At 53.8% G+C, this 27,383-nt stretch overlaps 10 protein-coding genes across 10 annotated transcripts; 6 read left to right on the forward strand and 4 right to left on the reverse strand.

Moving 5' to 3' along the window:
* Positions 1–430: 430 nt before the first annotated feature.
* On the forward strand, positions 431–2,998 carry POSPLADRAFT_1072293 (hypothetical protein; the record flags this gene model as incomplete). Its single annotated transcript, XM_024482503.1, has 2 exons — positions 431–1,410; positions 1,479–2,998. Exons 1-2 carry the CDS (start codon positions 444–446, stop codon positions 2,996–2,998), a joined length of 2,487 nt encoding a protein of 828 aa, XP_024344121.1. The 5' UTR covers positions 431–443.
* Positions 2,999–3,358: 360 nt separating this feature from the next.
* On the reverse strand, positions 3,359–6,475 carry POSPLADRAFT_1129381 (hypothetical protein; the record flags this gene model as incomplete). The annotated part of the gene is made up of 3 exons (XM_024483837.1): positions 3,359–3,701; positions 3,754–5,672; positions 6,350–6,475. The coding sequence occupies 3 exons, from the start codon at positions 6,473–6,475 to the stop codon at positions 3,359–3,361; spliced, it is 2,388 nt and encodes a 795-aa protein (XP_024344122.1).
* A 43-nt stretch (positions 6,476–6,518) lies between these two features.
* On the forward strand, positions 6,519–9,602 carry POSPLADRAFT_1129317 (hypothetical protein; the record flags this gene model as incomplete). Its single annotated transcript, XM_024483830.1, has 1 exon — positions 6,519–9,602. A coding segment is annotated over one exon (3,084 nt), but the record flags the coding sequence as incomplete, so codon positions are not given.
* A 102-nt stretch (positions 9,603–9,704) lies between these two features.
* POSPLADRAFT_1042564 (hypothetical protein) lies at positions 9,705–11,109 on the reverse strand (the record flags this gene model as incomplete). Its single annotated transcript, XM_024478131.1, has 6 exons — positions 9,705–9,774; positions 9,833–9,910; positions 9,969–10,139; positions 10,189–10,401; positions 10,593–10,780; positions 11,011–11,109. 6 exons carry the CDS (start codon positions 11,107–11,109, stop codon positions 9,705–9,707), a joined length of 819 nt encoding a protein of 272 aa, XP_024344124.1.
* A 472-nt stretch (positions 11,110–11,581) lies between these two features.
* On the reverse strand, positions 11,582–12,711 carry POSPLADRAFT_1129672 (hypothetical protein; the record flags this gene model as incomplete). The annotated part of the gene is made up of 4 exons (XM_024483865.1): positions 11,582–11,850; positions 11,902–12,318; positions 12,382–12,536; positions 12,590–12,711. The coding sequence occupies 4 exons, from the start codon at positions 12,709–12,711 to the stop codon at positions 11,582–11,584; spliced, it is 963 nt and encodes a 320-aa protein (XP_024344125.1).
* Positions 12,712–14,308: 1,597 nt separating this feature from the next.
* POSPLADRAFT_1072295 (hypothetical protein) lies at positions 14,309–15,571 on the forward strand (the record flags this gene model as incomplete). The annotated part of the gene is made up of 3 exons (XM_024482504.1): positions 14,309–14,920; positions 14,977–15,209; positions 15,269–15,571. 3 exons carry the CDS (start codon positions 14,309–14,311, stop codon positions 15,447–15,449), a joined length of 1,026 nt encoding a protein of 341 aa, XP_024344126.1. The 3' UTR covers positions 15,450–15,571.
* Positions 15,572–15,989: 418 nt separating this feature from the next.
* Positions 15,990–19,343, forward strand: POSPLADRAFT_1051478 (hypothetical protein; the record flags this gene model as incomplete). Its single annotated transcript, XM_024480173.1, has 3 exons — positions 15,990–16,906; positions 16,959–17,469; positions 17,523–19,343. 3 exons carry the CDS (start codon positions 15,990–15,992, stop codon positions 19,341–19,343), a joined length of 3,249 nt encoding a protein of 1,082 aa, XP_024344127.1.
* An 819-nt stretch (positions 19,344–20,162) lies between these two features.
* POSPLADRAFT_1030416 (hypothetical protein) lies at positions 20,163–21,282 on the reverse strand (the record flags this gene model as incomplete). Its single annotated transcript, XM_024476725.1, has 5 exons — positions 20,163–20,205; positions 20,257–20,385; positions 20,442–20,759; positions 20,818–21,013; positions 21,069–21,282. 5 exons carry the CDS (start codon positions 21,280–21,282, stop codon positions 20,163–20,165), a joined length of 900 nt encoding a protein of 299 aa, XP_024344128.1.
* Positions 21,283–21,768: 486 nt separating this feature from the next.
* POSPLADRAFT_1042568 (hypothetical protein) lies at positions 21,769–23,526 on the forward strand (the record flags this gene model as incomplete). The annotated part of the gene is made up of 5 exons (XM_024478132.1): positions 21,769–21,877; positions 21,926–22,148; positions 22,275–22,768; positions 22,904–23,173; positions 23,324–23,526. The coding sequence occupies 5 exons, from the start codon at positions 21,769–21,771 to the stop codon at positions 23,524–23,526; spliced, it is 1,299 nt and encodes a 432-aa protein (XP_024344129.1).
* Positions 23,527–24,005: 479 nt separating this feature from the next.
* POSPLADRAFT_1072296 (hypothetical protein) lies at positions 24,006–26,998 on the forward strand (the record flags this gene model as incomplete). Its single annotated transcript, XM_024482505.1, has 6 exons — positions 24,006–24,057; positions 24,111–24,194; positions 24,263–25,171; positions 25,224–25,481; positions 25,540–25,697; positions 25,748–26,998. The coding sequence occupies 6 exons, from the start codon at positions 24,006–24,008 to the stop codon at positions 26,885–26,887; spliced, it is 2,601 nt and encodes an 866-aa protein (XP_024344130.1). The 3' UTR covers positions 26,888–26,998.
* Between the last annotated feature and the right edge of the window lie 385 nt (positions 26,999–27,383).

Raw genomic sequence — 27,383 nt, forward strand, 5'->3', positions numbered from 1 at the left:
TTATTCCTTTGGATTTCGGTGCACTATTAGTTTCGGCACCTCGCCTGCATTACTTTGGTTATGCATGTTTCATGCACGAGTCGATCTAAATCGGACACCCTGGTATCCGTGCGTAGCACTTGACTCGAGTCGACCGCCGGGCCCGAGGACTCATGTCGTGCTACCGAGCCTGTGTGAAAGTCGTGACTGCTTTAAGTCTGCTATGCATGGGCGTCTAATTCAACTAAGCCAACGCACCCTGGGGCATCAGGTTCCCTGCTGTGTGACGATGGTAAGAGTCCCGCGGGCGGCGATCAAACTCTCGAGTCAGGCACGGCTCCTAGGTGCGTGATGCGGTTGGTCACTTATCTTATAAAGTCCAATCGATTGACGTCCTGTTCCCAGAGCTCAGCCATCGCAGGCCCCTCTCCTTTTGCGTGTCTAACACCAGAACTCCAATATCAATGGCCGGTTCTACCGCCCAGACCTTCACCAAGTCGTATGCGCACTGTGTCGACCCTTTCAAGCCCCTTTCTACTCATGTATCTGAGTCATCTCCTTCAAATACGTCTCAGATCATCACTCTTCCTAGCATCCCCGAGCTTCATGACCCCAATTTCCTTGACATACTTCTACCTCCACCCGAAAATGTCATCAAGGTCCCTACGCCTACTGCTCCTACTAATGCCTTGATGACCGCTTTGCGCGAGGATTTCGGCAATCGCGCTCTCACCGAAAATCAGTCGCCCGCCTACGCCTCCACGCTCAACTCATCCCTCGATTTCTTCTCCGCCGGCCCCGCCCAGCTCACCGGTCCTCTTGTGCACACTCTTCTATCCGCGAGCTGGGAGAAGGATCCAGATCTGACACTACGCCTCATCTTTTATCTTCGCTCAATCCATGACGGCAGGGGCGAGAAGTCTGATTCATTTCTCCATGCTTATGGTTGGCTGTATAAACATCATCCGCGCACAGCGATCGCCAACCTCCAAAATCTTGTCGATCCCATAATCGATCGCCCAGCCAAAAAGTCTAAGGGCGACGGGGTTACAGCCTCAGGGAAGCAAGATGCTAACGAGAATGAGGAGGAATGGACCGACATCTCCTCCGAGACTGCCGTTGCTGACGCAGAACAGGACGATGGAAAGAAGGACATACGTCTAGGTTACGCACATGGCTATTACAAAGACCTCCTGAATATTCTCCTCCTCGCCGCCTTGGGCGAGCTGACCAATCCCGATTCCTCCTTCTCCGTTCTCCACAATGATCGTCCTGGTTATACTCGTTCCAAGAAAGGCAAGGCGCACATCGGAGCTTCACAGAGGAGGTCTCGCAAGGGGCAAGTTCGTACTCATGGCTCATCTATGGATGTCGATACGTCTACGTCACCTCGGAACCCGGCTGGAGGTACATACGCTCCCGAGACACCAGGTAAGATTCGACCCTACTACAAATCCCGTCTAACGTGAATGCTGATGGTGATACCTACCCTGTTGTAGCTGAAAAGAAGGCAAGGGAGGCGAAGCAGAGGTATGATACCTTGGTTAGCAAGCTTGGCAGTCCTGCCTTTCGCGCTCTCTACATTGCCGTTGCTCGTATCTTTGCATCCAAGCTCGCGCAGGACATCGGCACGCTCCTACGGCTCACTTGCTCTGATGCATCCAACCTGAGTGAGAACGACAAGATCGAACTTAAGTTCCAGATCTCTCTCGCTGCTAAGTGGGCTCCGTCCCTCGGTGCCTCCCACGATCGTCACACCAACATTGCCACTGCCATTGCCTCCATCTTACATGGTCAGGGTTTCATGTCTGGCCTTCCGGCTGAATACACTCCTTCCACACTTTCGGCTGCCGATGCCGAAACCATACGTGGTTATTATCGTCGCTGGATCATGGCTCCTCTACGCCGCTACACTCTGATTCCCGAGACATTTATGTCTGAAGGGAACTGGTCGCGCGTCGTTTACGGTCGTGTCCCTGCCGGCTCAATGAAGATGCACAAGTCTGAATTCGCCCGGCACGACAACGAGCGATTTACCGAGTACATCAAGGATGTTGTCGCTGGTAAGCGCAAGATTGCTGGTGGTACACTCCTTCCGCACGAGCTGTTGAGCGAGGCTATGGTCGTCAGCGGAAAGCTTGACGACCCGATTGCGAATGTGGAGAAAATGGTCATAGAGAGTCAGTGGAAGGCGCTGGTGGACAAAGTCCGTGAGTCTGGCACACTCGATAATTGCTTGGCTGTTTGCGACGTGAGCGGATCTATGGGTTTTTTGAGCAGCCGTGTAACGAAAAACGCTGCGCAACAGCCAATCTACCCCGCGGTGGCGCTCTCACTTCTTCTCGCCCAGCTTGCTCGCCCGCCATTTGCCAACACCTTCATCACCTTCAGCGCTACTCCTCAGCTTTTTACACTCGATCCTTCGCTGGACCTCGTCGCCACGGCTGAGAAGATGGGTCAGGCTGCATGGGGGATGAATACGGATTTCCTCGCTGTCTTCCTCGACTTACTCTTGCCCCTTGCCATTAAGCACAAGATCAAGAAGGAGGACATGATCAAGCGTCTGTTCGTGTTCTCTGACATGCAGTTCGACGATGCTCGTCTGAAAATCCCCCCCGTCAATCCCGGTTCTTCGGGGCACTATGAAATCCAGGAGCCCGTTCTCGGAGACTGGATCACAGATCACCAGAGAATCGTACAGGCGTACAAGGAGGCGGGATACGATGTCCCAGAGCTTGTGTACTGGAACCTGGGTGGATATGGCACGACACCTGTGTTGGAAAGTCAGGAGGGTTGCTCGCTCATCGGCGGGTTCTCGCCAAATATGCTCAAGCTGTTCATGGAGGAGGATGAAGAGGTTCTGAGAAAGTCAATGGAGGAGATGAGGCTGCAGCAGAACGAGGCCGGGGGCTCGAAGGCCGAAGCAGAAGCCACCGCAACGAGCGGTATGAACCCCGTAGAGACGATGATGAAGGCGTTAACGAAGAAGAGTTTTGACGTCTTGAAGGTATTGGATTAGCGTGCGTTGATCGCCACCGTGTTCTTTCTCTTGCTGTCGATTGTAGCTATACCCCCTTTTCCCGCTGTCCACCGCATATCCCCACTGCTTCACCTCTGTATATGGACTTAAGTTCACCACTCACGAGTTTACGCTACCTACTGCATACTACTAATGTATACTACCACTCAGTCTGTTACATCATCACTTCTCAATCCTGTCAGCATGTAACATCGATATCCACACTACCAATCTCATCGAAGTTGAATTCTCAGTGTAATTACAAGCAGACAACCGCGGGTGATGAAGCCCGACTGGTGCTGTACGCCAGGATCAACGGCGAGTTACTGAGAGCCGCGAGGTTAAGCCCGCTGAGCCCGCTCACGAGAATTCTACCTCCCCGAACGCTCTGATCACACTCTCCACTTTCACTACCATCTCCTCCCATTCGGCCTCAGGGTCGGACAGCGCCGTTATAGCGCCGCCTGCCCCGAGCACCCATTCTTCACTCGGAGGCGTCTCGTGGGTTGAATCATCTTGCGCTTCCGCCTCTTCCTCCGGTCTCATGGGGTCATCGTGCTTGAAGCAGCTCCGGATGGTTACGGACCAGTCGCTGCCGCCACCGACACACCAATATCCAAATACACCAGAATAGATGCCACGGTCATAGTCCTCCAGCGTGTGTAGAATCTCGACGCTGCGCTTCTTGGGAGCACCGGTCATGCTCCCTATGTGCTTTATTTAGATGGTGTCCATCTCAATTAATAAAATTGTACATACCTGGTGGCAGACTCCTTCGTAGGATCTCCCAGCCAAGCTCCATCTCGATGTCTCTCCCAGCATCGTCCGGAAGCTTGCCCTCTATCACACTGACAAGCTGCCACACCGTCTTGTACTCCTCCACCTTGCAGAACTGCTTCACGACTACGTCTTCGCCTACAACGCCATGCAGGTCGTGACGGATCAAGTCCACGATCATCAAATTCTCTGCGACCTCCTTCGTACTTCCAGACAGGGCCTGCTCCGCGACAGCGCGAGTGACCCCTGGCGCTTTGCGCACCGTGCCCTTGATCGGACGTAGCTGACATATTGAATAAGGCGGACGCGAGTACGACAGGAAGCGCTCTGGAGAAGACGACAATAATGTAGAAGGGTGAAGGCGGAGATATGCCGCGTGCGGGGCAGGATTGCGCGCGCGCAAAACCTTGTAGAGCTCCCAAGAAGAGCTGCGCGCCGTGTCTCTGGACGCTACGGTCTTCGGAACCGATATGCGTGTCGGGGCCGTGAGGCATAGTTCATAGGAGTCGCCGGCAAAGAGATGCTCCTTGCACTGGTTGATTCGTGCAATGTATTTCTCTCTGTCAGGGAGCGCGACGACTGGCGGGGTCGTCACAGCACTCTTCCTGCGGCGCTTGGCTGGTGAGGTGCGAACCTCCTCGGTCTGTTGCCTGGTACACTGCTTGAGAGACTGTGACATCCTGTCAAGCCAGACACCATCGTCTGGGAGCAAGGACTGTGCGTAGACCTTGTTTGATGAACCGTCGACAACGATGCTCCGCTCGACGAAGACAAGGTTCACGTCCGGATGTTGTCCCCCAATCTTGCCTCGTGCGCAGAGAGATGCAGACAGTGATTGGACACCGAGCTCATAGCTCAAGAATCCAACTAGGCCGCCCCAGAATGGAAGGTCCGGGACACCACCACATGCCCTTCGAGGACGCATGAAGTCAGCGAGCCATGTCCAGATTGTCGAAGAGCCTAGATTTTCGTAGCTATCCTTTTGTCCGGTAGACAATCGCACCCGCACGTCGCCAACGGTGTATGTGATCTTGGGCGAGTCTGAGGTGAGACATCCAACGATTGAGAACCGACCTGGCTGTGCCGCAGAGTCGAGAAGGACAAAACCAGAATTCTCGTTGGTGACGCCGAGCATTTCGCAGACGTCGGCGATAGCAATCCCGGCTAAGTCAAGCACGCGGGTCGAAACTGTGACTGGGGGCGGAGGGGGAGATGGTGTGTTCACGAGCGGTAAGGTCGCCCACGAGGGACCGAAGATCGTGTCCATGGAGGAGTTCCAGGGCCGTACCATGCGATCGTGCACGAGTGTCCACTTCTTGGCCAATCGCCAAAAGTTCTGAACCACTTCAACACCACCGCCGTGGGTGCAGACAGACTCTGGGTGATACTGGACAGCCCAGAATGGTCGTACCTTGTGCTTAGCAGCCATGACGACCCGCCCATTCTCTTTGCCATCGTCTGCCCATGCCAGAGGTTCTAGGGCTTCACAGTTGTCCAGGTCGACGTGCAGCGAGTGATAGCGAACCGCCGCCACGTCCCCGACGCCCTTGAAGAGATCGCCCTCCGCGTGAATGATCTGAGAGACCTGGCCGTGCTTCACGACATTCAATCTCTTGAGCCTCGCGCCGAACTCCACGGCGAGGCTCTGCAAACCTAGGCACACACCAAATACTGGGAGCAAGTGCTCATCTGCGATATTCCAGAGGTCCTTGACGATTCCAACGTCAACTGGGTTTGTTGGTGAGCCAGGACCCGGCCCCACCACGACCGCGGAGAAATAATGTAGATGCTGCGCAAGGGACTCGGAAGCAATTTCGTCGTTCCTTATAATATGAATATCGCAGCCAGGGATCGAGCGTCGAAAGAGAGCTGCAAGACTATCGCAGCCCGTTAGCGTCTAGAACGGAAAGAGAGTGAGGCAGATCCGACTGACTTGTTAGTGAAGGAGTCGTAGGAGTCTACGAGTAGGATCCGGGAGTTAGTGTTCATTGTGACCGTCATGACCGTTGTCCAGGATGCCAATTAGAGCATATACAATGCGACTATAAGATAGATAATGTGAATAGAGGAGGACCGAGGACCATGCCCCGCAAGATGGTAGCGGGAAGGGAAAATGGGAAAAGACATCGCATTCAAATTCGGATGTCATCCGGTGCGTGATTCTTTGGGGGATAATTGATCGACGGTGATCGCGCACTCAATACAAGTCCTCTTCTCTGCCTCATCCATACTTTGGTGGCCGGAATCGGTGCCTACAGCCTGAAGCCAGCATCTGCTATTTAGCATAGTATTCTCTGCATTGACGTGCTACTCTACGTCCAAGTCGATTGTTAATGCAGCTATACGGACGCAGCGGGTATGCCAACAATACAGGATGAAGACAGCTCTCAAGCCACATTTCAGAGAGTAAGCCTGAACTCATTTTATCACGGAACAGTTGACGAGATTGACGTGTCATTTGCGGCAGCTGAAGGCACATTGTGTTCCGCTCCTCGCAAACTCCCTGTTGATTCCATCCTCGACTCCGACGGTGTCCAAGCTGCTCTCCGAGGTTATCACTATTTTGCGCGAAACGCGAGGCTCTGGGAATGCGCTGAAGCCTTCGATTATCACATACGTGTTTTTCCCCTTGTCCTCCATTCTGCGGCGTAACACGCTCTCCTCCATTCCCGACCAGATTCTGGAGAAGGTTCTCGTCATTCTTAGCACCATATGCGAAGACTGGTGGTGGGAATTCGATGAAACTACCTGGGAGCAAATATGCATGCTATGCAGTGCAATCCTTGGCGGGATCGACAGCAAGGGGAAGGGCAAAGTCAGAGACGACGAAACAAAAGAGGCAGCCACGCGCTGTTTATGGATATTGCTACGAGAGCGAACCGCAGAAGAAGATCCTAGCAATACAGCGATACCCTCACGAGCAACAAGGATATTTTCCAGGTTCCAGTCGCACGCGCGAACGCCAACGTTTATTCCAGTCATCGGCCAGACTGTGAACTCCCTTCTCATAGCTGCCGAGTCTTCTCATATATCCCTGCAGCGCTCTTCACTCCAGGTCTTGCATGTAATAGTCGAGCACTACCTCGCAGATGGTTTTGTGCCATCTATTCTTCCAGGAGTTGTCAGCACAACGAGCAAGATCGCACTCGGTGTGGGGGCGTCGAAAGGATGGGCCAACGGCGAAATTGTCGCTGCGGCGCTCCTGGTTATGCGGTCTGTCATTGTCAAATCCGTCGGCGACGATGTCTGCGTCAGAGACGGGGCCATCCAAAATATTGACAGTCTCGAGGATTTGGCGGACCTCGTCGATCCACTAGAGCCTAAGCCTGCTCCAAATTCTGGTCGTACTCCATATATGACTGCTCGCACTCCTGCTTGGCTGCGAGGAAGCGGGACGCAGCTTCACATCGCGATGAACGCGCTTACTCCCCTAGTCAACCATCCGACCCCCTCAGCCCTCCTCGGCCTATGTGACTTCTCTGAGACAGTCCTCTCTGCCACCACTCTGACTATACCTCAGTCGCAACCCCTGCTGCTCTCGTTTCTCCTTTCTCTGTCATGCTCTGCGTACGACAGCGTCTCCGAGAAGGCGGGCAGCGATCTGAGGCGACTATTGGCACCCTCATCGAGCGCAAGGCACGCATTATTACAAGTGCTTATGCAGATATCAAGGGACAACTTAGCCGCATTACCTCGGCTCATTCCGACCCATTCTGACGCCAAGGTGGAACATGCCGCCGGTATCCTTGAGAGCGTGTGTAGCTTAGCCGTTGCGCAGGAGAGCGCAGAGGGTTCCCGGATCTCCGCCATTGCTGTCGGCGTCGGCAAACTTCTTGGACCTAATGGAGGTATCGAGAAATGGGGCTGGAGCCTGCTTTCCGTGCTCGAGTTTGTGGACAACCCGATCAGTGTCACGCGGTCGTCCGCGACACAACTTTTGCTAGAGAACGATGCTGCCGCAGCGGACGAAGTCACCTTCCCAGAGCTTACACTTCGGCACGTCACCTCTCGTTCCGCGCATATTGCAATAGAACGTATGCTCCGTGCAATGGGTCTCGCAGCAGGGGAAGATTGCATTTTCGCTGTCGAATGGTTCCTGAATGCTGGACGGAGCGGACGCGGCTGCAGGGCTGTTGCCGCTCTTTGGTGCACCTGCCGGCTGTTGGAGGGTGCCGGCCGGATATCCTTGAATAATCACGAGGTGGCAGCAAGTGGAATGTTCAGGGCTAGGTCCAAGAGGGTCGAAAAGCTGGCGCGCAACATTGCACGACAAATTGCGGACCTGTGGTCGGACGTGGACGAGGACTGGCCCGAAGAAAAAGCTAATGTGGCGGCGCCGTTGACAGAGGAGGGTGCTATCGTTGAACATGTCAAAGGACTTCTAACGATCCGAGCTACACCCGACTACGAGCCGTCTTCAGGCCCTCGCAAGAGCCCAGTCCAGCCTATGCTGCACCGCGCATTATCGCTGCAGCTACTGTCCATCACGGCCGGCATTCTAGAGGCGCGGTTCACCCCTCTCCTCCTTCACACGCTCTATCCTGTCCTACACTCCGTTGTGTCTCAGTCTTCCCTGCTGTCGAACACGGCATTTGCCACTCTGAATTACATTACCCGGAGCACATCCTACGCGTCGCCGGCCAACATGCTTCTGTCTAATTTTGACTATGCTCTAGATGCTGTCTCTCGCCGTTTGTCACGCCGTTGGCTCGACCTGGACGCGACTAAAGTTCTGGTGGTGCTTGTACGGCTTGTTGGCCGTGATGTTGTCCAGAAGGCGGGAGATGTCGTGGAAGAATGTTTTGACCGCCTTGACGAATATCACGGCTATGAAATGCTCGTCGACGGCCTTGTCGAAGTGCTCTCGGAAGTCGTGAAAGTTATGGAAGACCAGGACGATAGCCGGCCACAGCACCATTCACGCGCTGATAATTTACCCGCTGACATGTCGGACGGCGAAAAATTCGGCGAGTTTCTAGAGTGGTACGCTCACAGACACGACAAGCCGGACGAGCACGAAAGCTTGCGCGATAACTCCTATCCGCGAGACGCATGGGGTTCCAAATCGGAAGCGGACGGAGAGCAGGAAAATTCGAGTCCTATACCCGACCCGAATGCAGAGCCATCACCCAGTCCCTCTCAAATCTTGACCAAACAGATCGTCTCCCGCTCTCTCTTCTTTCTCACACATGGCTCGCCCATAATCAGAGCGCGCATTTTGATGCTCCTCAGCGCTGCAGTTCCTGTCCTTCCCGAGTCCGCATTGCTTCCCTCCGTTCATCATGCCTGGCCATTCATTCTGAATCGTTTCGCCGATCGCGAGAATTTTGTGGTCAGTGCCGCAGCATCGCTCGTGGAGTCCCTCGCTACGCACGTCGGAGATTTCATGCACCAGCGCGTCTGGGATGACATCTGGCCGCGCTTTCGCACCATTTTACAGAAGCTCAGCGCTGCAGACACAACCAATGCACTGGCATGCCGGGGCAATGGCGCCGTAGGCACTGAGTCGGCGTATACATACTCGCACCGCCTTTACCGATCGGTACTGAGGACTATGTCCGCTGCAGTTGTGGGCGTTCAGCCGCAGGATTTAGCGGTTTGGGAGGTTGTACTCCTCTTCCGCCGGTTTTTGCATAGCCACGCGCATGACGAGCTGCAGGCATGCGCTCGGGACTTGTACACTGCCATCGCTAAGAACAACGCAGACGCCGTGTGGCTAGCCATGTCCGCGACTCAGGGTCAGATTGACGCCTCTACGGCGTTTCTAGCTCAGAAGAGTTGGGACATCGACGCGAACGTAGCGCTGATATTCAAGCATGACTCGTAGCGACATTGTGACAATGTAATATTGTACTGTAGGTTCTAGAAAAAAGAAAGCCCACTTGAAAGCATGGTCGGGCTGACTCGGGTGCGAAATGAGGCTGAAAGTTTATTTTGGCATTGAATGTCTCCTCAGAACCACGCCAGCCTCGCTGAACAAAGCTGCTGATGAGTCATCTCTGATTTATCGAACGCTAGTGAGCCACCCGTTGACAAAAGATCAACCTTGAGACTCACACTTTGTAGCTGAGGTTGTACACAACTTCCTTCACGCCGGTCTGAATGATCTTGATCGTACATTTAAGACATGGGCAACTACGAATGTAGATCCGTCTGATAAGGGAAGGGATCATACGCCGATGTGAAGACTTACGTGTTGCAATAAAGAACGGCACCGTCCCCGACGCGTTCTCGGCCAGCTTCAAGGAGTGCATTCTCCTCCGCATGTAAACATACACATTCATCGGATGCTTCCTTCCCGCTGTTACACCTCGTACAACCGCCTTCGTTACAATTTGTGAGGCCGCGGGGAGTGCCGTTATACCTGGCAGGCGCCTTCAGCGCTATGCGGCCATGAGGTGATGGAAACATACCCTGTTGCTAGAATTCGCTTGTTTCGCACCAAGATGGCTCCTACGCGCCGTTTCATACAATTTGATCGCTCCGATGCCAGCTCGGCGAGTTGCATGAAGTATGCATCCCAGCCTGGTCGTAGGCGACCTTGATCCAGAAGGTTTAAGTTATCCAGATGGGAATGAAGAGCCGGTATGGTGTCAAATGCATTGACGATGTGCAGTTTTGCAAGCCTGCTCGTTGCGAGCAGTGACGGTATTGAAGTGTTCGACGTACTTCTTGCCGATGAACATACACTCGTTTCTCCGTAATAGAATCCGTCATGAGCCCGAACAAACCCTTCGAGGGAACCTGGATCCCCTAGACTGATAATCATCTTCAGTCATACAAATACATAGCGGCATTTCCTGGCGAATTGACCTACCTTAGTGCTCGCTCAAAGCGAAGTAATATTGGCGCGTCTACATTAACAACCATAATGAAGGGCCGCCTGACAAACTGCTCCAGTGATTCTTGTGTGTCTAGATCGATTGTGACGAAATTCATGCGCCAGTTTCTGGTGGCATGCTCCAGCATATCGGAAGACGTCGAAAAGTATAGCGACTGTTCCCCCTGGGAGCCTCCACCTGACAAGGGCGATGGAAGGGCAGACTGCGGCGGGGAAATCATCGACAAGAACGACAGCCTATGATCGAGAGGATTGGGCGTGGGCTCGTCCATGAGCAACATTTCGGATTCGCCACTATAGGTGGAGTCAGAGTCGGACTGTTCAGTAATATTCGCCACATCTTGCTGATAACTAATCAAGCAATAACGTCTCAAAGATTCAGTGTGGAACGGACCTTGTGCAGTCGAACGGCTTGAAAACCCTTTCGGTCGATTAGGTAGTCTTGCACGGTGGATTTCCCGGCAGATCGGGTTCCGATAATTGCAATGAACATGGTGTGGCTAATAATACGTTCACTGGGCTGCCTAGATTTTATTGACTTAGCGTAAAGATGTAGCTAGCAGCTAGTGGCCGCGCAGCCGGGACCGGGACGGGCGACGTTGTAACGTTTGGACACTATTAATACCCCGGCTCAGGGCAGCAGCTAGGGCGAGAACAACCCGTGCCTGAGGTTGTTATGTTGCCAGATCACTGTCCCTGTATAGATCTCGGGCAGGTGGCTGTTGGCAACATTGTGGCTAGCTCTTAAAGTTCGTTCGTGTCCCCGATCAAATTGATCGCACTACGGGCGCTTAAATGTACATACTCAGCTAAAAGGTATGTATGCGCTTAAAATCTATGTCTGTTCGCTACATAAAATCAACTCCGAAGTAGATGTATGCAGAGAACACTGTATACTCAGATACCGCTAAATATGCAAAACCAGACGATAGACAATCATCCACATGACCATCCTGTCGTCGGATCTATGTGGGACATAGAGGGGCTGCAGAGGATATTACAGTTTTCTGCGCTACCTTCTGCTTCTTTTCCTTCTTCCTTTCCCGTGCAGCTGCTCGGTTTCGCGCACGTTGCTCCTTCGCTCCCTTCATATCCTTGGGGGCAGTCGTCCGTAATTGTTTGACATGTGTTGGCACTAACCGTTCGTGCTGCCCTTGGCGCGGAGTCAACCACGAGGCCCGCAACAACTGTACGCTCCCTAGAAGGGGAGTCAATTCCCGAAATCGGGGAGCATCTCCCTATTCATGATCAATAACGAAGAGGTTAAAGTACTTCTGAACGCAACTCACATGAACGGCCAGCACCGACACCCGCCTCAGGCCCAAGGCATCTGCCAAGGAAGACTCTGCGCCCTTCTGCAAAGGAACAAGCCAGATCCCGTTGTCCAGTGGGTCCGAACGACTGGAATTGCAAGCTGCTACGAGGTGGGGTAAATGGTCAATGAGGATGGGCGGGTCGACATCCCCTCGACAGACTAGGATCAAGATGGAACCTGTATCCGAGCGAGACTCGGGAACAAGAGTGTCGAGGGCGGTGATTGTTTGTCGGTATGACTGGGCCACCCTTTCCAATAGTTTGGTCACCTCGTTGATACCAGTGGTCAGGTGGTGCCGAATGACAGGCTGGGGTAGAATACTGTTCCCAGATGTCTCGTCGTCAGGCTCGGTCCTCGGTGCCGGCGGGAAAGCCGGATCGGTATGAGCTGTAGTTGGTTCAGGGCCTTCGTCTACATTGCCGTCTGCCTGCACAGCTTGCTCTCCGGGACATCGCCTTTTAGACCGCCGGCTATTCGAACCTTTCTGAGACCGCTTTCTCTTACGGCTCATTTTCTCTCGGGAGAGATGATATTCAGATACTCCTTCGGCCATGTCTATCACGCGGGCCAAGATGGAGTTCTGCAAATTCACAGGAACGGAAGGCCTAACGAACACGCGGCATCAGTATGACGATATGTCAGTTCCATGTCATGACACCACCATTGAATCCGAAATGGATTTTCGAGGACACTCCGATACACAATCCTCCGGTCATTGTCATCTTTGGGCTTTGCACGATTCGATGGATTGGTGAGCGTTCTAGCGACCTTGTCAGACATGTGCGATTGCGACGGGTGAAGTCAAAGTGAGCTGTGGGCAGAATTGTTCCGTGAGAACAACAACCTTTGAATGCGCCTGGTATGGTTAGCTCGCCTGTTCTGTGGAGGCAGTGTCTGCTACTTGTCGCAATAAGAATTGGTACAACAATGATTCCAGTGAGCAAACGGCACAGCTGCCTTATTTGGCAGGTTACAGAATGAACACGCCTCGTGGCGCGCAGCGTCTCACTCATCACTTTCATATCCGTCCTACAAGCAAACCATTACACGCACAGCTCTAGGCGATAATTATCTCCTCGCTTGTGTTACAGCTCAAGTCGATGCGGCATCGCGTCTATCTATGACCTCCGCGGCTCGTTATTAAGGTAATGACATGAATGGCGGCATCACACCATTGAACACTCGGATGACCACATCGTGAGTACACAAACGATACGTTGCAGTCCTTATTAAGCAGGACTATTGCGTAGTAATATCGTGACAATGGCCTACGTCTGGCTCTTGATCAGAATCGTTGCTATGGCGGACTGTGGTCATCCAGAGATCATGTATGGTACGTAATCACAATTTATGCTGTCCTCTTTGACAGATGACAGCATACGCTGCAGCCTATCATCTACAGGTGCCTCTCATACCAAGCAGACCCTCGAACGGCTTATGATCTCGCATGATCAGCCCCATCTTCTCAGCGTCCCGGAACGAGATGTTCGTGTGTCTTGACCGGCTACCTTGAATACGATTGAAGCAATATCCGTCGCATTATACTTCCGACCTGTACAATTACTCATGGTGTCAGCCACGTTTCAGTACAATGGTGCATTCCTCCGCCTTGACCTTCACTTCAGCCGTGATGAGCAACAATGATCCGGCTGACCCGGAGGGACTGTCAATTTTCTCAGTCAGACGACAAAGTTTCGGTTGACCAGACATGCGGGGAACACAAGCGTTAGGCGTCACAAGCGTCTGTTCAGCGTCTCTCTCGGATTGCGAAATAAACGCCCAGAGCGTCGGCCAACTCTAGAGGTGCGCCCACTGTGTGTCTGAGGTTCACGCGGCGTGCGGAGTTGAATAAATGGATAAACCTACGCCATCCGCAGATGCACATATTGGGACAGTTCACTCGTGTGAATCTGCCAAAGCGTATGAGTATGCGGGCATCATGTCCATGTCATTTTGGTGGAACAGGCCCAGGAACACCTCGGCTTTGTTATCCTATACATCCACTTGCATCTTGCAATAGGACTTTGATCCATTCCACAAGGTTCGGGTTGCCATTCAGGCAAGCACAAAGGGTGATGGCAGATTTCCGCCACATATGTGACACATTTCACGCAGGCCCCTGATCGGAATGCATCGCAATCCACACATATTGAACATCGCCAGTGCTTCGACAGGTGTCTTTTGTCCGGCGATATAGGGGTGCGTCTCAAACCCAAACGCTTTGAGATGCCGGCGATGTGATCATATCTCGATTTCCCGACGGGTCATGAAGGCACTTTGGCATATATAAGTCTGCGGCGGGTTCGCAATAGCAGCAGAGCAGTACCCTCTGCATATCCTCTCAGACAAAACCCTCCTTTGACTTCGTCGCCCTACAATGCCTTCTGCTCTGACATCTCCTCAGATCACCGTCTACCATTCTGCTGCCGATCTCCCGGATAGTATCTGGGAGATGTTCCATGCGCATGCGCGGAGCGCCAACATCGTCTTCCCTTATGCAAAAAAGGCACGGCGAGCAGTGAGCTCCCGCACCGAAGGAAACCTTTGGATCGTATGCGCCTCGCCTCAACCCGGATCAAGGACCTCAATTGACTTCGTGCTGTCGTGCACTGAGGGCCCTTTGGGCCCTTACCCGATCTTCATCTTCACTCCGATCCCTACTAGCCAACTGCGACCAGAGTTCTTCACACCCCGCATCCACCGGCTCGTTTGTACACTGAAGGATCATGTTCCTCCTGAACGTGTCTTCTCCGTGTTCGCTCTCGATGTTGTGACGCGCACGTTTGCTACTTTCTGGACGAAAGAGACTGGGATTCCTCTCGATCGTGATTCAGAATATTACTGGGCCAACTTCACTTATTGCACGAGGCAGACGTACAAGCCTCGTCAACACACTTTGTTGCCAGACATAGTATACGATCTGCGGCCCGCCGTCGAGAGAGATGTCCAGCAGGCAGCAGAGCTGTGCTACGGATTTGCTGCCGCATCGGCAAGTCTTTCCCGAACCATTATGCATACCTACTATTGACCCATTGCCCCCCATAGGAACCATTCACTTTGACCCAAGATGAAGCCATTGAGGAAGCTGCGAGGCTCATCCGCGAGGGTCAATTGTGGGTGCACGAGATAACGGCACGTGGGCAAGCCCCAGAGCTCGCTTCTGTCGTCGCGGTGACACGGACGAGCGAGACCGTGGCGGGGATTACAAAAGTGTATACCAACCCGAAATGGAGGCAGCGTGGATGCGCCGAACGGCTCACACGATTTGTGTGCAAGCAGTGCGTCGGATTGCTTGTTTTTGGAAAGCGCGAGATTAATGACCTTTTTCCGCGCCTAGACTTCTTCAATCGAAGGAGAGCGTGGTGCTTTACGTAGCACACAACAATCCCGCGGCGGCCAAGGTATATGACCGGGTGGGATTCGTCGGACTGTCTTCTAGAAATGGCCCCATCGAAGGCGTTGACTCTTGGCTTGAGCTAGGATTTGATCGCCATCTCGTAGAACTAGGACATTGGTGAGGACACGCACATTCGATATCCGGCTACATATACGCTCTAGTATCATTATTCTACTCACACCCTTATCGTCATATTCTTTTGTACTGATTGCATGTATTAGTCTATCATCATCACCGTAATATTCTCGGTTCAATCCACCGCGGACAGTGACAATCGTGTTGCTGTGATTGGCTATTGGACGATCTCGATCTCGTCTCGCCTATCCAACTCGAGCTCGTGAACTCTACTTGTTAGAGCTCAGCCATATCCTACTACGCTTGCCTAACATGTTATCTGTCGCTCCGGCTGGTCTACACCATCCAATCATCGCGATGTTTTCCAGGATCGTGTACCTTGTATTTTGGCATTGCAGCTCAAACCAGCGCCATTATGAAACCGCCTGGTTCACTAGTACATGGCCAGCCTACTTATCATATCAACGCAACGTCGGTGCCCACATATCTGACTTCTCTTGCTTTGCTAGTACCCTGAGCGCCCCTAGTCCCTGACACTATATCCAGCAGTTGCAACTTCCGGAGGCAAATGTCTGCTCTAGCCTCTATGGCCGGCCTTGGTATTGCTTTGGCTGACTGTCAGCCATCCGTGCCCTCTGACTACCAGACATCCTCGTCTCAGCTTAGTAGCAGCGACGATCCATCAGAGCCGACGTCTCGTTTCTCAGGAACGACGTTGCAGGACTTGGAAACAACCCCCAGCCACTCTGATATTTCCAGCGTTCGCTCCTCACATTTCACCAACGGCGATAATTCTGGTGTTGACCACGGCCGTGCTAATGTAGCAAGCTTCGCGCCTGGTATCCTCGGGCCTCTTGTCTCTCAAGACTATCCATCGCCTTCAGAGGGGAATGCTGCGCAATCAGGTTTTGTGCGGTCAAACACTCTACACAATTTCCGCGAGTCTCAGACCAGGAATGCCTCTGACCTCAGATTGCTCATGGGCAACGCAAACGCTCGACTCAAGTCTGGAGCTGTCGTGCGCCCTACCCATTCCAGGCAGCCTTGCGGAGCAGTAGACCGAGATCCTCTGGCCGACCCGGTGTCTCTGGAACAAGCGAAGTCTCGCGCGCGCATTGATGTGGACATCGTTCTGGAAAGCAATGCTTGTGTCCAAGGCGATTTTCTCCGGGGTTATGTCAAGCTTCGGGTACGCAAGCGGTCAAGAAAGGAATTGCCCATGCTACTCGCTGGGGGCAAAGTACGCGTCGTGGGGTTTGAATGCATTCCCAGTCAAGACGAACGCCATACATTCTACCAATGCGCCTCACCCCTCTCTGAGATTACCGACCAACTGCACCGTATATACGAGAAACCTGCGGGTGCGGACGGATTCGCGCCAGCCATTGAAGGTGTTCATGTACTTCCCTTTGCGATGAGGCTACCTGCCGACGGCACTTGTGGTACACCAAAGGGTGTGTTGAGTGTTCACTCTGGTGTCGCAGTTCAGTATGTTGCGATGGTGTGAGTGCCTTGCTGGTTTCTCCCATTGATACTCACGCGTCACGTTTCGTAGATCCATCAAGGTTAAGAACCCAAAGAACGGCAAACGTTCCATCGCTCATTTTTATCGGCATTGCGAGATATGGCCGCGCCTCAGCCCATCCGTTGTGCTCCTTCCTGCAGCGAGACCTCTCCAGTCGGCCACCAGCAAGAGCCTTTCTATGCTGGGTAGCGCCAACAAAGTCAAGCTCACTGGCCTCCTGCACAGACTGACCTGGGTAGCGGGACAGCGGTGCTACGTCACTGTCGCTGTCGTAAACGAGACGAAAAAAACTATTAGGACTCTCACACTTACGTTGATTCGAAGTACCACCATTTTCAAACCGAAGCCTGCTCTAGATACTGGAAACGCTCGTACCCTGGATCCAGACTCCTGTCAAACAACAACGATGCACAAGGTGCTCGCCGAGACATTTCTGCAGATGGCCCACCGGGGGACTAAAGGACATGCTAGTGCGAAAGGGTGGTGGACAGGTGTAGCACCTGGACAGGAACTCACTTTCTCACACTACATCCTTCTACCGGTATGTCAAAGCCTCGAGCTACACAATTATTCCGTGGCTAAATTCCTGCGCAGCCAGAGGCATTATCTGTCACACGGAACCGTCTGCTTGAAGTCGAATACATCATCCGAATCACTCTGAGCGCCGGGTCTTTGACTCCGGACATCCACGTCACTTTGCCAATACGCATTATCAATTTCCTGTCTATTGATCCCATCCCTCGTGACCCAACTCAATCATCCAGCGGAGCCCATGTTCGCCCGTTACAACGTCGACGATCCATCGATGGATCTTTGGACGCTAGGAATGTTGCTAGTAACTGCTGGCCCACATCGAAACAGCACGGACCCCCAGGAACTCTCCACAGCCGGAGCAGCACTCTGTATACCCATGGAGATGGAGACGAGGATTTTCTCCGCCTTCTGCAGCCTCCGCAGAGATCCCATATATCCAAACGTCTGCCTCACAAGCCAAGCGCTCAACTACATGTCATGAATCCGGACACCTGCTCCGAGTCGTCGCTCATAGTGACGGAGCCGAACGAACCAGAGCACTCGGACGACAGCGTGTATTCCTCAGGTTTTTCCTCGCACCCAGCTAGCATGGACAGTCTAGCTTCCTCGTCTGAGGCAGATTTCGGAGCCACGGATCTCGACGACGCTAACTCGGATGAGGAAGTTGGCCGCGTTGTTGAATCCACGCAACTTGACCTGGACGAGGACGAGGACACTGCCACTTCCACTATAGCCGGTCCAGAATACGGCGCATGCGCTAGGAAGGTGAGCGTTCCCCGTCCATCGGGTCCTCGTGTCGGAGGTCTCCTCAAGCCGGGCAGCAAGCAGTACCGTGAGGCTCATCGTCGGATGCTTGATGCCCTGAACAGAGACGGGAGTGTCACACGGCACCCGCAGACGCAGGATTCGGAACAGCGGGTGGCAATGACCTCCTGTGTTCCGCGGGCCCAAGGGAGGACAGACTACGTCGCTGCGGTGGCTGACTATGCGTCTGCTGGCTTATCACGGTCCCACGGAATGCCAGAAGACCCTGCCCTCGACGGTCCAGGTGCCAGCGCAGCAACAGAGCATGTCGGCGACGGCGGCGATGTCACCCCCAAAATTGCGCACGTCTCTGCAACAGAGATGCATGCAGTGCCTCAGATTGCGATCCAACCCCTCCGCCCAGCGCGTCATCCCAATAGAATGATACCGGTGAAGTTGCCGGGGCCCTCCATGGAGCCCAGCGCCGGTGCGGAGTATACGATTGGTCAAGCTTTCGGATGCCCTCATCTCTACGGAGAAGATGAGCCGTTCCCTCCCTCTGTTAGAGGGTCCCGCCGACTTCCGAATCCTCCCACCAGCATCTTGGGTTCCGATCTGCCACCATCAGTATCCGATCTGCACGTAGCTCCGGCCACACAAGACAACTCGGACGGACCTGCTTCCAATCAATATGCTGTGATGTCTGCGGCCGTAAGGGGGACCTCGAGCGGATGTACTCCCACCGATGACTCCGCGCCTGCGCCTGCTAGTGTGCTAGCCAAGCCGCACGCTCAAATGTCGGACCGGGCCCAGCAGCCGACATCCCTTGATATCAGCTCCGCGACCCGCGGAGGCATGTGCGAGCCCACGTCCACAGCCACTCTCGCTCGCATCCCAAACGCCCACCTCGGTCTCAATCACGATCCTTCCCGCCAGCCTGAACTTGATCGCACGTACGGGCAGCCACACGCTTCTCTTGGGCAGGACTTGGCAGATGCCGGGCGGCCTTCGGCGAACATGCGCCGCACTAGTACGTCACAAAGCGGCAGCAGCACTTCGAGTGGCGTACGCGAGCGTATTGCTGAGCTGGAGGTGCGAGTGCAGAGTGCTTGCAAGGATGGCAGTGCATACGTCTAATTTGTCACGACGAGCCTGCCACGCATGATAGCAAAGCGCTGTTTTATTGTATCGCCGTCTTTGAAATATGCGTCCGACTACCAATCGCATGAACTGAGGCGATGTACGAGAACAATATGACCTCTCTGTTGTATCCACATCTTCGGGGACTGTGTCCGGCCTCAAGATGCGACACATTCCGACAACGGAGTCGAGCAGTCTCCGAGTTTCAGCTGGCGCGTGGATAAGGTCTTAGTGCGCATGTCTGTTTACAGTCGAGACTCACCTTCCATGAGAAAACACGTCCTTGCATGCGACGCGAACGACCTCCGGATCATGTCAGGAAAAGCTTTCGACCCGTGGACACGGCCACAAACCACGAGATGGTCTCGAATGTACACACGTCATCGCTAACACGGGTCATTGAATAAGTTTTTGGAGAATACTGTGCCATCCTGGGTAGTCGGCAGACCCCCCAAGTCGGCAGGCGTGACCTACCGCCAATCAGAGAGCAGGATTCCCCGGAATCTCTCGGGATGTTCGCAATCCGATCATTGATTCTGGCTCCTGGGCCAATCAGGCAAGGGGTACCGACTTTGGGGGTTCTGCCGACTGCCCAGGTAGGCACAGTATGTTGTGATCCACTTCAAGGACAAGACCACATACCGTTGTTCGCCACGAAGTCGAGTCAGCGGTTTCACGATTCACTTGCCTCCATCATGTACGCAATGTGCAGAATAAAGTGCAATCATCCGGATCCATTCGTTAGCATGCATGTAATATTGTTCAACGCGAGCTATTATACACTTGATGTTTGCAAGTTCTGTTGTCGCAGGACAATTACTCGATGACAACGCCCCCATTGATGTGAATAACTTGTCCGCTGTTGTTTTCATCAGCGCCAGTCGGTCTCTCTGACGAAATCGATACCTACCTGATGTAACTTGAATCAGGAGATGCGAGGTAGACGAATGCCGTCGCAATTTCAATGGGCTGACCCGCACGGCCCATAGGCACACTGGTACCAAACTTCTCGATCGAGTCCTTTGTCATCGTCGCCGGACTGTTCAATATCGTGGATAAGTCGATCGAATTAGCGGTGAACGCACATCCACTCACATTAGAGGCGTCCAGATTGGACCAGGAGCAACTGCATTACAGCGGATACCCTTGTCACCGACGAGCTGGTTGCTGAGCGCGCGCATCATCCCGATCATGGCACCTTTTGTAGCAGTGTAGTCGATGAGCTCAGGGTGCCCAACCGCCATATTGATAGAAGCGTTGAAGTTGATGGTTCCGCCTGGAGGGAGGTGTGGAATAGCTGCCTTGCAGATGTAGAAAAATGAGTGGATGTTGGTGTCAAAAGTATCATGCCATTGCTCGGTGGGTAGGGAGGGGAAATCAGTATTGGCGTTTTGAGTGCCATGGTTGAGTACACTGCCCGATGTGTCAGATTCAGACTCATAACTTGGCTATATGCGCGGTGTATACTCACAGGGCGTCAAGCTTTCCGTGGAAAGAGAGGTGCTTTTTGACAAGCTCAATGCACTGCTGCTCCTTCCTGAGATCGTACTCAAGAGTCTGGACTTTACATTTGCCATTGGTCTTCTTCTTGATCTCTTCCTCTGCTGCCTTTGCTTCCTTCTTTTCCTTCGGCGTGTACGTCAGCGTAAGGTCAGCACCCTCGAGAGCTTGAAAGAGGATAAGCATGTGTTCCCATCCGTGGCAAGCGTAACAAGGAGTCACCGAAGAGGATAGCCGTGCTAAGCCCAATGCCGCTGTCTGCGCCGGTAATGATAACGCTCTGTTCCTCAAGTTTGCCTGAGGCCTTGTAGGGCTTTCCATCGGCGGTAACATCGTTGATGGGCTGAGGATTGAGCTTGGCTTGCAGGCCAGGCGCGTCGCTCTGCTCCTGGAATGGAGGCTTGTAACCCTTCTGGAATTGCTCGATGTACTTCATGGTGAGGTAGCAAAAGGTGAGAGAGAGAGGTATACGACGTAAAAGAGGACGTACCAGAGGTTATATAGGCAAATGGAGGTGGAGGCGTGACGTCATGAAGCAAAGAGGCGTCACCGACGTCGTCGTTTCCTCCACCCGCGCGCTGGGAACAGCCTGAGCGAGGTCAAGGCGGGGAGTTGATCGACGTCAATAATGACCGTAGCAGACTGTCGGATCGGGCAAGCAACCTGCCGCATCGGGGGGGACGCTCGCTGGGGTTAGGGGCCCGATCGGTGACGCCACCGCGAAGTTGCCCCAGATCGCAGTCGCCGCGTCCAAGTCCAATCTGGTACATACACCTTGCTCGTGTCCATATCCATACACATCCCGCCTGGCCTCCCGCAGCCATCCGCAGACCCCTTCTGCACCCGCTCATCTCTGCACCATCTACTCTTGGCCTGCATCTCGACATCAGGCTACGCTTGAAGTACGCACCACAAAGTCGCTATGGCCATCATGAATCTCCCTCCGGTCCCCCCAGAACTCAAGTCTATTTCTCCCTACCTCCAACGCGCCGATGAGGTCAGTAGTAAGGATCCCGTCATGTCCTATTGGTGTACGTACGCCTCTGTTATCGTACGTCGTGCGCTCTGACAGCTCTCAGGCGCATACTACGCTGCTCAGGCGGGCATATCGCTCAAACTCAAAGAATCAACCTCCCGAAAATTCCTCTTCACCCTTCTTGGCGTACTCGAGCACCTGAAGGAAGACCTCGGCCACAATGATGCAGTCGAGGACGAGTCTGCTGCGGCCGCATATGTCGAGAACTTTGCCCTGAAGGTGTTCACAATGGCAGACAGCGAGGACAGGCGAGGACAAGCTACCCGGTGCGTCCTTTATCTTACCTTCTTGCATTATCTCAACGTGGGCTAAGACTGCCCTTCCACCCACGAATCTTGCTGCTTCACTTAATCTTGGCACTTCATTCCTTCCCCATTCATCCACGACTACAGTGGCACTGCGAAGAAGTTCCTTGCTGCTGCCAACTTCCTCGAGATCCTCCGTACCTTCGAAAAAGACAAAGCCGAGTCTGTCTCCGCTGACTCGAATGCGGAGAAGATTCGTTATTCCAAATGGAAGGCTGCCGATATCGCCAAAGCCTTCCGTGAGGGCCGTAAACCCACGCCTGGCCCTGCCGGTGGGGACCCTTCGCCCGAACCTGACGTGATAGTACCATCGTCCGCTTCACCTCCGCCCCAGGCTTACAGTCCGCCCGAGTCCGTGGCAGGGACGAGCGCGCTAGCGCCGATGCGCACGACGCCTCCTCCCCCATCGATCGTGGACTTGCCCTCTCCACAACAGAACTCATTCTTCCAGCAGGTTTCCCCTCACGCACCTAACGCATCTCTTCTACCGCATTCGCACCCAGACATTGCTCCCGTTGCGCGGACGCCAGGCACCTGGAGCACGGTTACAACGCCAGGAACGCCAGGGGAAATGTTGTCCGGTGATGATGTCACTAGGGGAGTGGGCGGACGAAACCCAAGGTCTGCTCATGTGAGCGAGGAACTTGAGGGCCAGGAAGATGTCGCAGAAGCTGAAGAAGTCATGACGGATGGTGTGGATACTTCGCGGCACACAGAAGACACGTCGCCCTCGCCGTCTCGGAAGGAAGTGCGCTTCACGCCTTCTGTCACAGGTGGTCTCACGCCGGGCTTTGAGCCGTCCGCCCCGCCGTTCCTGGATCAATCTCTTCTCGCGACCCCTCCCGATGTATATACTTCTCTTCCATCTGTGCCTTCGCCTTCTGCACCAGAGCCTAGATTCTCGGCAAGGTTTGTGCCCGAGGACGTTGAGCCAGAATCAGGGGCATCATTTGCCTCCCAGCTTCCACCAGGGTTTGTCCCATCGAGCCCCCCATACGCACATCCACAACTCGAGCCCCACTTTGTTGCACCTGTGCCGCCTGCGGCATCTCCTGTAGTGCCTCCCCCGCCCAGCTTCATTTCATCGCGCCCACCACATGATTTTCTGCACTCCGTATCGTCGCCCGCGCCTCCAGTCGTCCTCCCATCTGTCCCTGCAATGCCGCCGCCGCCCGGGGCATCGGATGCGACGCTCACGCCTGTCCCCGTGGAGCTGACGCCGGTGGTGATTGCACGCGCACAGAAGCATTGCCGGTTCGCGGTCTCGTCCCTGGACTACGAAGACGTGGAACAGGCGCGGAAGGAGCTGAGGGCCGCGTTGAAGCTGCTGGGAGGCTAAATGCTGGGGCTCTACTGTTCTTGCCTCGGTCTTGCGCCCTTGCTGTTGCCATAATCTACTATGCTTGTAATTAGGCTTGTAATTCTCGATTTGCAGATCTCGCATTTTACATCCGAATCTCCATGGGTTTGTTTATGTTGCCCTGAGGGCGCATCACTCGATCGGCGATCAGACACCATCGATCGTTTACTCGAGAGTGCTGTGCGCTGAGTCAGCAAACCCTATGCTCGTTCGGGAAATCCCACATTCTGTCCTGAGCAGTCCCCCATCGTCCAGCCACGGCTTAGCAGATTCTCCTACTCACTCTTATTGTTGAAGTCTCGAAAAGCCTGAGGCGGGGCTCGCAGCACTTGATAGCACTGGGAACAACGTATGGTCACCTGCTGACGTCTAGCGGCACGTTCACCTTCTTATCCTGAATGGCCCCACGGCGATTCTCGTTCTCCCTCAATCCGCAATGGTTACATTATGTCGCTTTTATGTCGGTTGCGCTCGCACTGCTTCTTGGAACTGTACGCTACTTCATTCTTGGTATGTGGCACGCTACGTGGGCTTACGCATGTGGTCTCAAGGACGCGTACTAGATCATACAGACCCGCTCCATTGCGATGCATTGTTAACGGAGGGGCAATGGCTCGACGATAGGTTTAAGAACTGGCAACCTGAAGGTACGTCGTCATTGATGCTCGCAGTCAACAATAACAACATATAAGGCCTCATGCGATCCCGGACACAGGTTGTATGATGCACACGTACCAACAGGGAGACGTTTCGAGATGTTTGGGTGCACGCCGTATCGTCTTTATCGGCGACTCTATTACCCGCCAGTTATTCTTTCAATTTGCGCACATCGTAGACCCTAGTCTACCCACTGCCCCGCCAGACGACGGGAGCAAACACACCGACCACGTCTATACTTCCCCTACCGGGCTGCAACTCTCATTCTTCTGGGACCCATACCTAAATACCTCGCATGCGCAGTCGTACATCAACTCATCGCCAACCCCAAGCTCGAGTTTGAACTTTGGCCCAGGTATGAGTGAGGACACCGACCCCGATCGTCCCGCTCTCCTCGTGCTTGGCTCCGGCCTATGGTACCTCCGCTACGCAGAGGCAGGCTCAGGTGGTCTTTCAGCATGGGAAGCCAAGATGGCCTCCACACTGGAAGCGCTCTCCCGTGCGCACCCCCGCCCTGCAGACGACGTCGTACTGCTTCCCATCGAGGACATAGTCGTCTCCAAGCTCAACCACGAACGCGCCGCTTCGATGCGTGCACCAGACGTCGACGCCATGAACTCAGACCTCATGCACCGGATCAACCCACCTGCGCTCTCGGACCCGTACTCGTTCCTCCCAGGCACGAGCCGAGGCGCGGGCACGCGATTGCCGGTATCGCTGCCACTGGTGTTCAATAAGATGCTCGATCCATCGCAGACGGAGGATGGGCTGCACTTCGCCGACCCTATCGTTGCGGCGCAAGCGCATATCCTGCTCAACCTGCGCTGCAATGACGCGCTCCCAAAGACGTTCCCGATGGACAAGACGTGCTGCCGGCGGTATCCCCTGCCGTCTCCGCTGCATTCAATTGTGCTTGCCGCTGCTATTTTTTGGGGCCCTGTCTGTGTCGCTTTATCTAGTCGCCTAGGTTGGTGGTTGCAATATCGTCATCCGTGAAATCGTATTGACCATTGGCCCAGGCTCGCGCCCACCAGGACAACAGTTAGTCGGGGAGAGCGAAATGCCTGCCGTTGTCGTCAGTGCCGCCTCTGCCTTGATATATATCGCAGATCGAACGGGCTTCTGGCTGAAGGAGCAGAAGCAGTTCAGCCCATGGACGTTCTCGTTCCTTTCCTTGCTTAGTCTGACGGTGGGATTAGTCACTGTCAGGCGAGGGGACAAGGACCTTGGGTTCCTAAACCGTGAGCAGACAGACGAATGGAAGGGCTGGATGCAAAGTAAGTCGCTTACCATACGTTGGCACGACATCTGACACGAGCAAATCTGGTATCGCAGTCGCTATCCTCATCTACCATTATACAGGAGCATCTAAGATTTCTGGGATCTACAATCCCATACGTATTCTGGTCGCTTCCTACCTCTTCATGACTGGATACGGCCACACCACATTTTATGTCAAGAAAGCGGACTTTGGGTTCACACGAATCGCACAAGTGAGTCCTTTCCGGATCGAATAGGCACGTCAATGCTCATAATATTATAGGTCATGATCCGCCTTAATCTCCTCACGCTGCTACTCGCATATACCATGAACACCGACTACCTCTCATACTATTTCGCCCCGCTGGTATCATGGTGGTTCCTCGTCATCTATGGCACCATGCTCGTTGGGTCTCGGTTCAACGATCGCACCGTCTTCTTAGTCTGCAAGATCTTCCTTTCTATGGGCGTTGTGACGTGGTTCATGAGCGAGCAATGGTTGCTCGATACTATCTTCGAGTTCTTGAAGCGGACGTGTGGCATACACTGGTCTGCGCGAGAATGGGCCTTCCGGGTCAACCTGGATCTGTGGATCGTATACATCGGAATGTTCACGGCACTCGCAGTTATGAAAATCCGTGAACATCGTCTGACAGACCACCCGCAATGGCCGCTGATCGTCAAGGCGTCCGCTGGTGCCTCCGGCATCGTGCTACTGTGGTTCTTCGCCTTCGAGCTATATCAGCCCGACAAGTTTGCGTACAACCTCTGGCACCCATACATCTCCTTCCTCCCCATCGCGGCGTTCGTTGTGCTGCGCAATGCGAACGTCATCCTACGCTCCGCGTCCTCGCGTATGTTCGCCTTCATCGGAACTTGCTCGCTGGAGACATTCATCATCCAGTATCACTTCTGGCTTGCGGGCGATACCAAGGGCATCCTGCTCGTCATTCCTGGCACTCGATGGCGTCCGGTGAACCTCATCCTCACCACCGTCATGTTCATTTACTTGTCCCACCATGTTGCCCAGGCTACCGGGGAGATAACGAACTGGGTATGCGGCTCGTCGAAATCGCAGACGCTACCAACGACCGCGCCAGACGCCCAGTCATCCTCTGGTCGGCGCGCCCACTCGGTTATACCGATGAACGAGCCTGAAGTCATCTTCCTTGCATCGCAGGATGATGAGTCGAGAAAGGACGACGGCGATGATCTCCCGCCGATGCCAGATACACCAGCACGCCCGCAGCACAGGTGGCTTGATAGGCTCGCGGAAGGCACGACTGCCTCTCAACCTTCGTCGCCGGGTTTCAGAGTCTGGTATGGCGAGACTGAGTGGAAGCCTGGCGCAAAGACAAAACTCATTATTGCTATGATTGTCATGTGGTTGCTCAACATCATGTGGCCATACCCATCGTCGTAGCCCAAATGGACAGATCTCTATGCATTGCAGGCACTCACTACACATACATATTGGTGTAAGGTACTCTATCATACACGGAATCATAATATCTCCCACAGCTGGATGATGCCGACACAGCCAGTGGCTTCTACTGTAAGTCCATGTATTACTCCTGCGAGGGGAAATGTTAGTATTCTTTTTTTTTTCGGTACAAGTGCCAAGTATATGATCATTTGGTTGAAGACATATTTCGAATCAAACATCGACGGACCGCGTAAGGCCCTCAGAAATAGGATTCATAATAATCATCTCGCCCAGCGAAGAAGAGACTGACCATATCACCTAAAAGAGAAACGGTCAGCACAACGATCAAGGCGTAGAATCCAAGCAAATGTCAGAATTAGCATGGTATGCTCGTCATGGCTCGTCCTTGAGACGAGATCAGGACTTGACTCTATGTTATTCATCTCGCGAGTCAACGCACACGGAAAAGAGACTCACCATGAAAAGTTTTCCA

This window comes from Postia placenta (assembly GCF_002117355.1).
Source record: "Postia placenta MAD-698-R-SB12 unplaced genomic scaffold POSPLAscaffold_1, whole genome shotgun sequence".
In the NCBI taxonomy this organism is placed as follows: domain Eukaryota; kingdom Fungi; phylum Basidiomycota; class Agaricomycetes; order Polyporales; family Adustoporiaceae; genus Rhodonia; species Rhodonia placenta.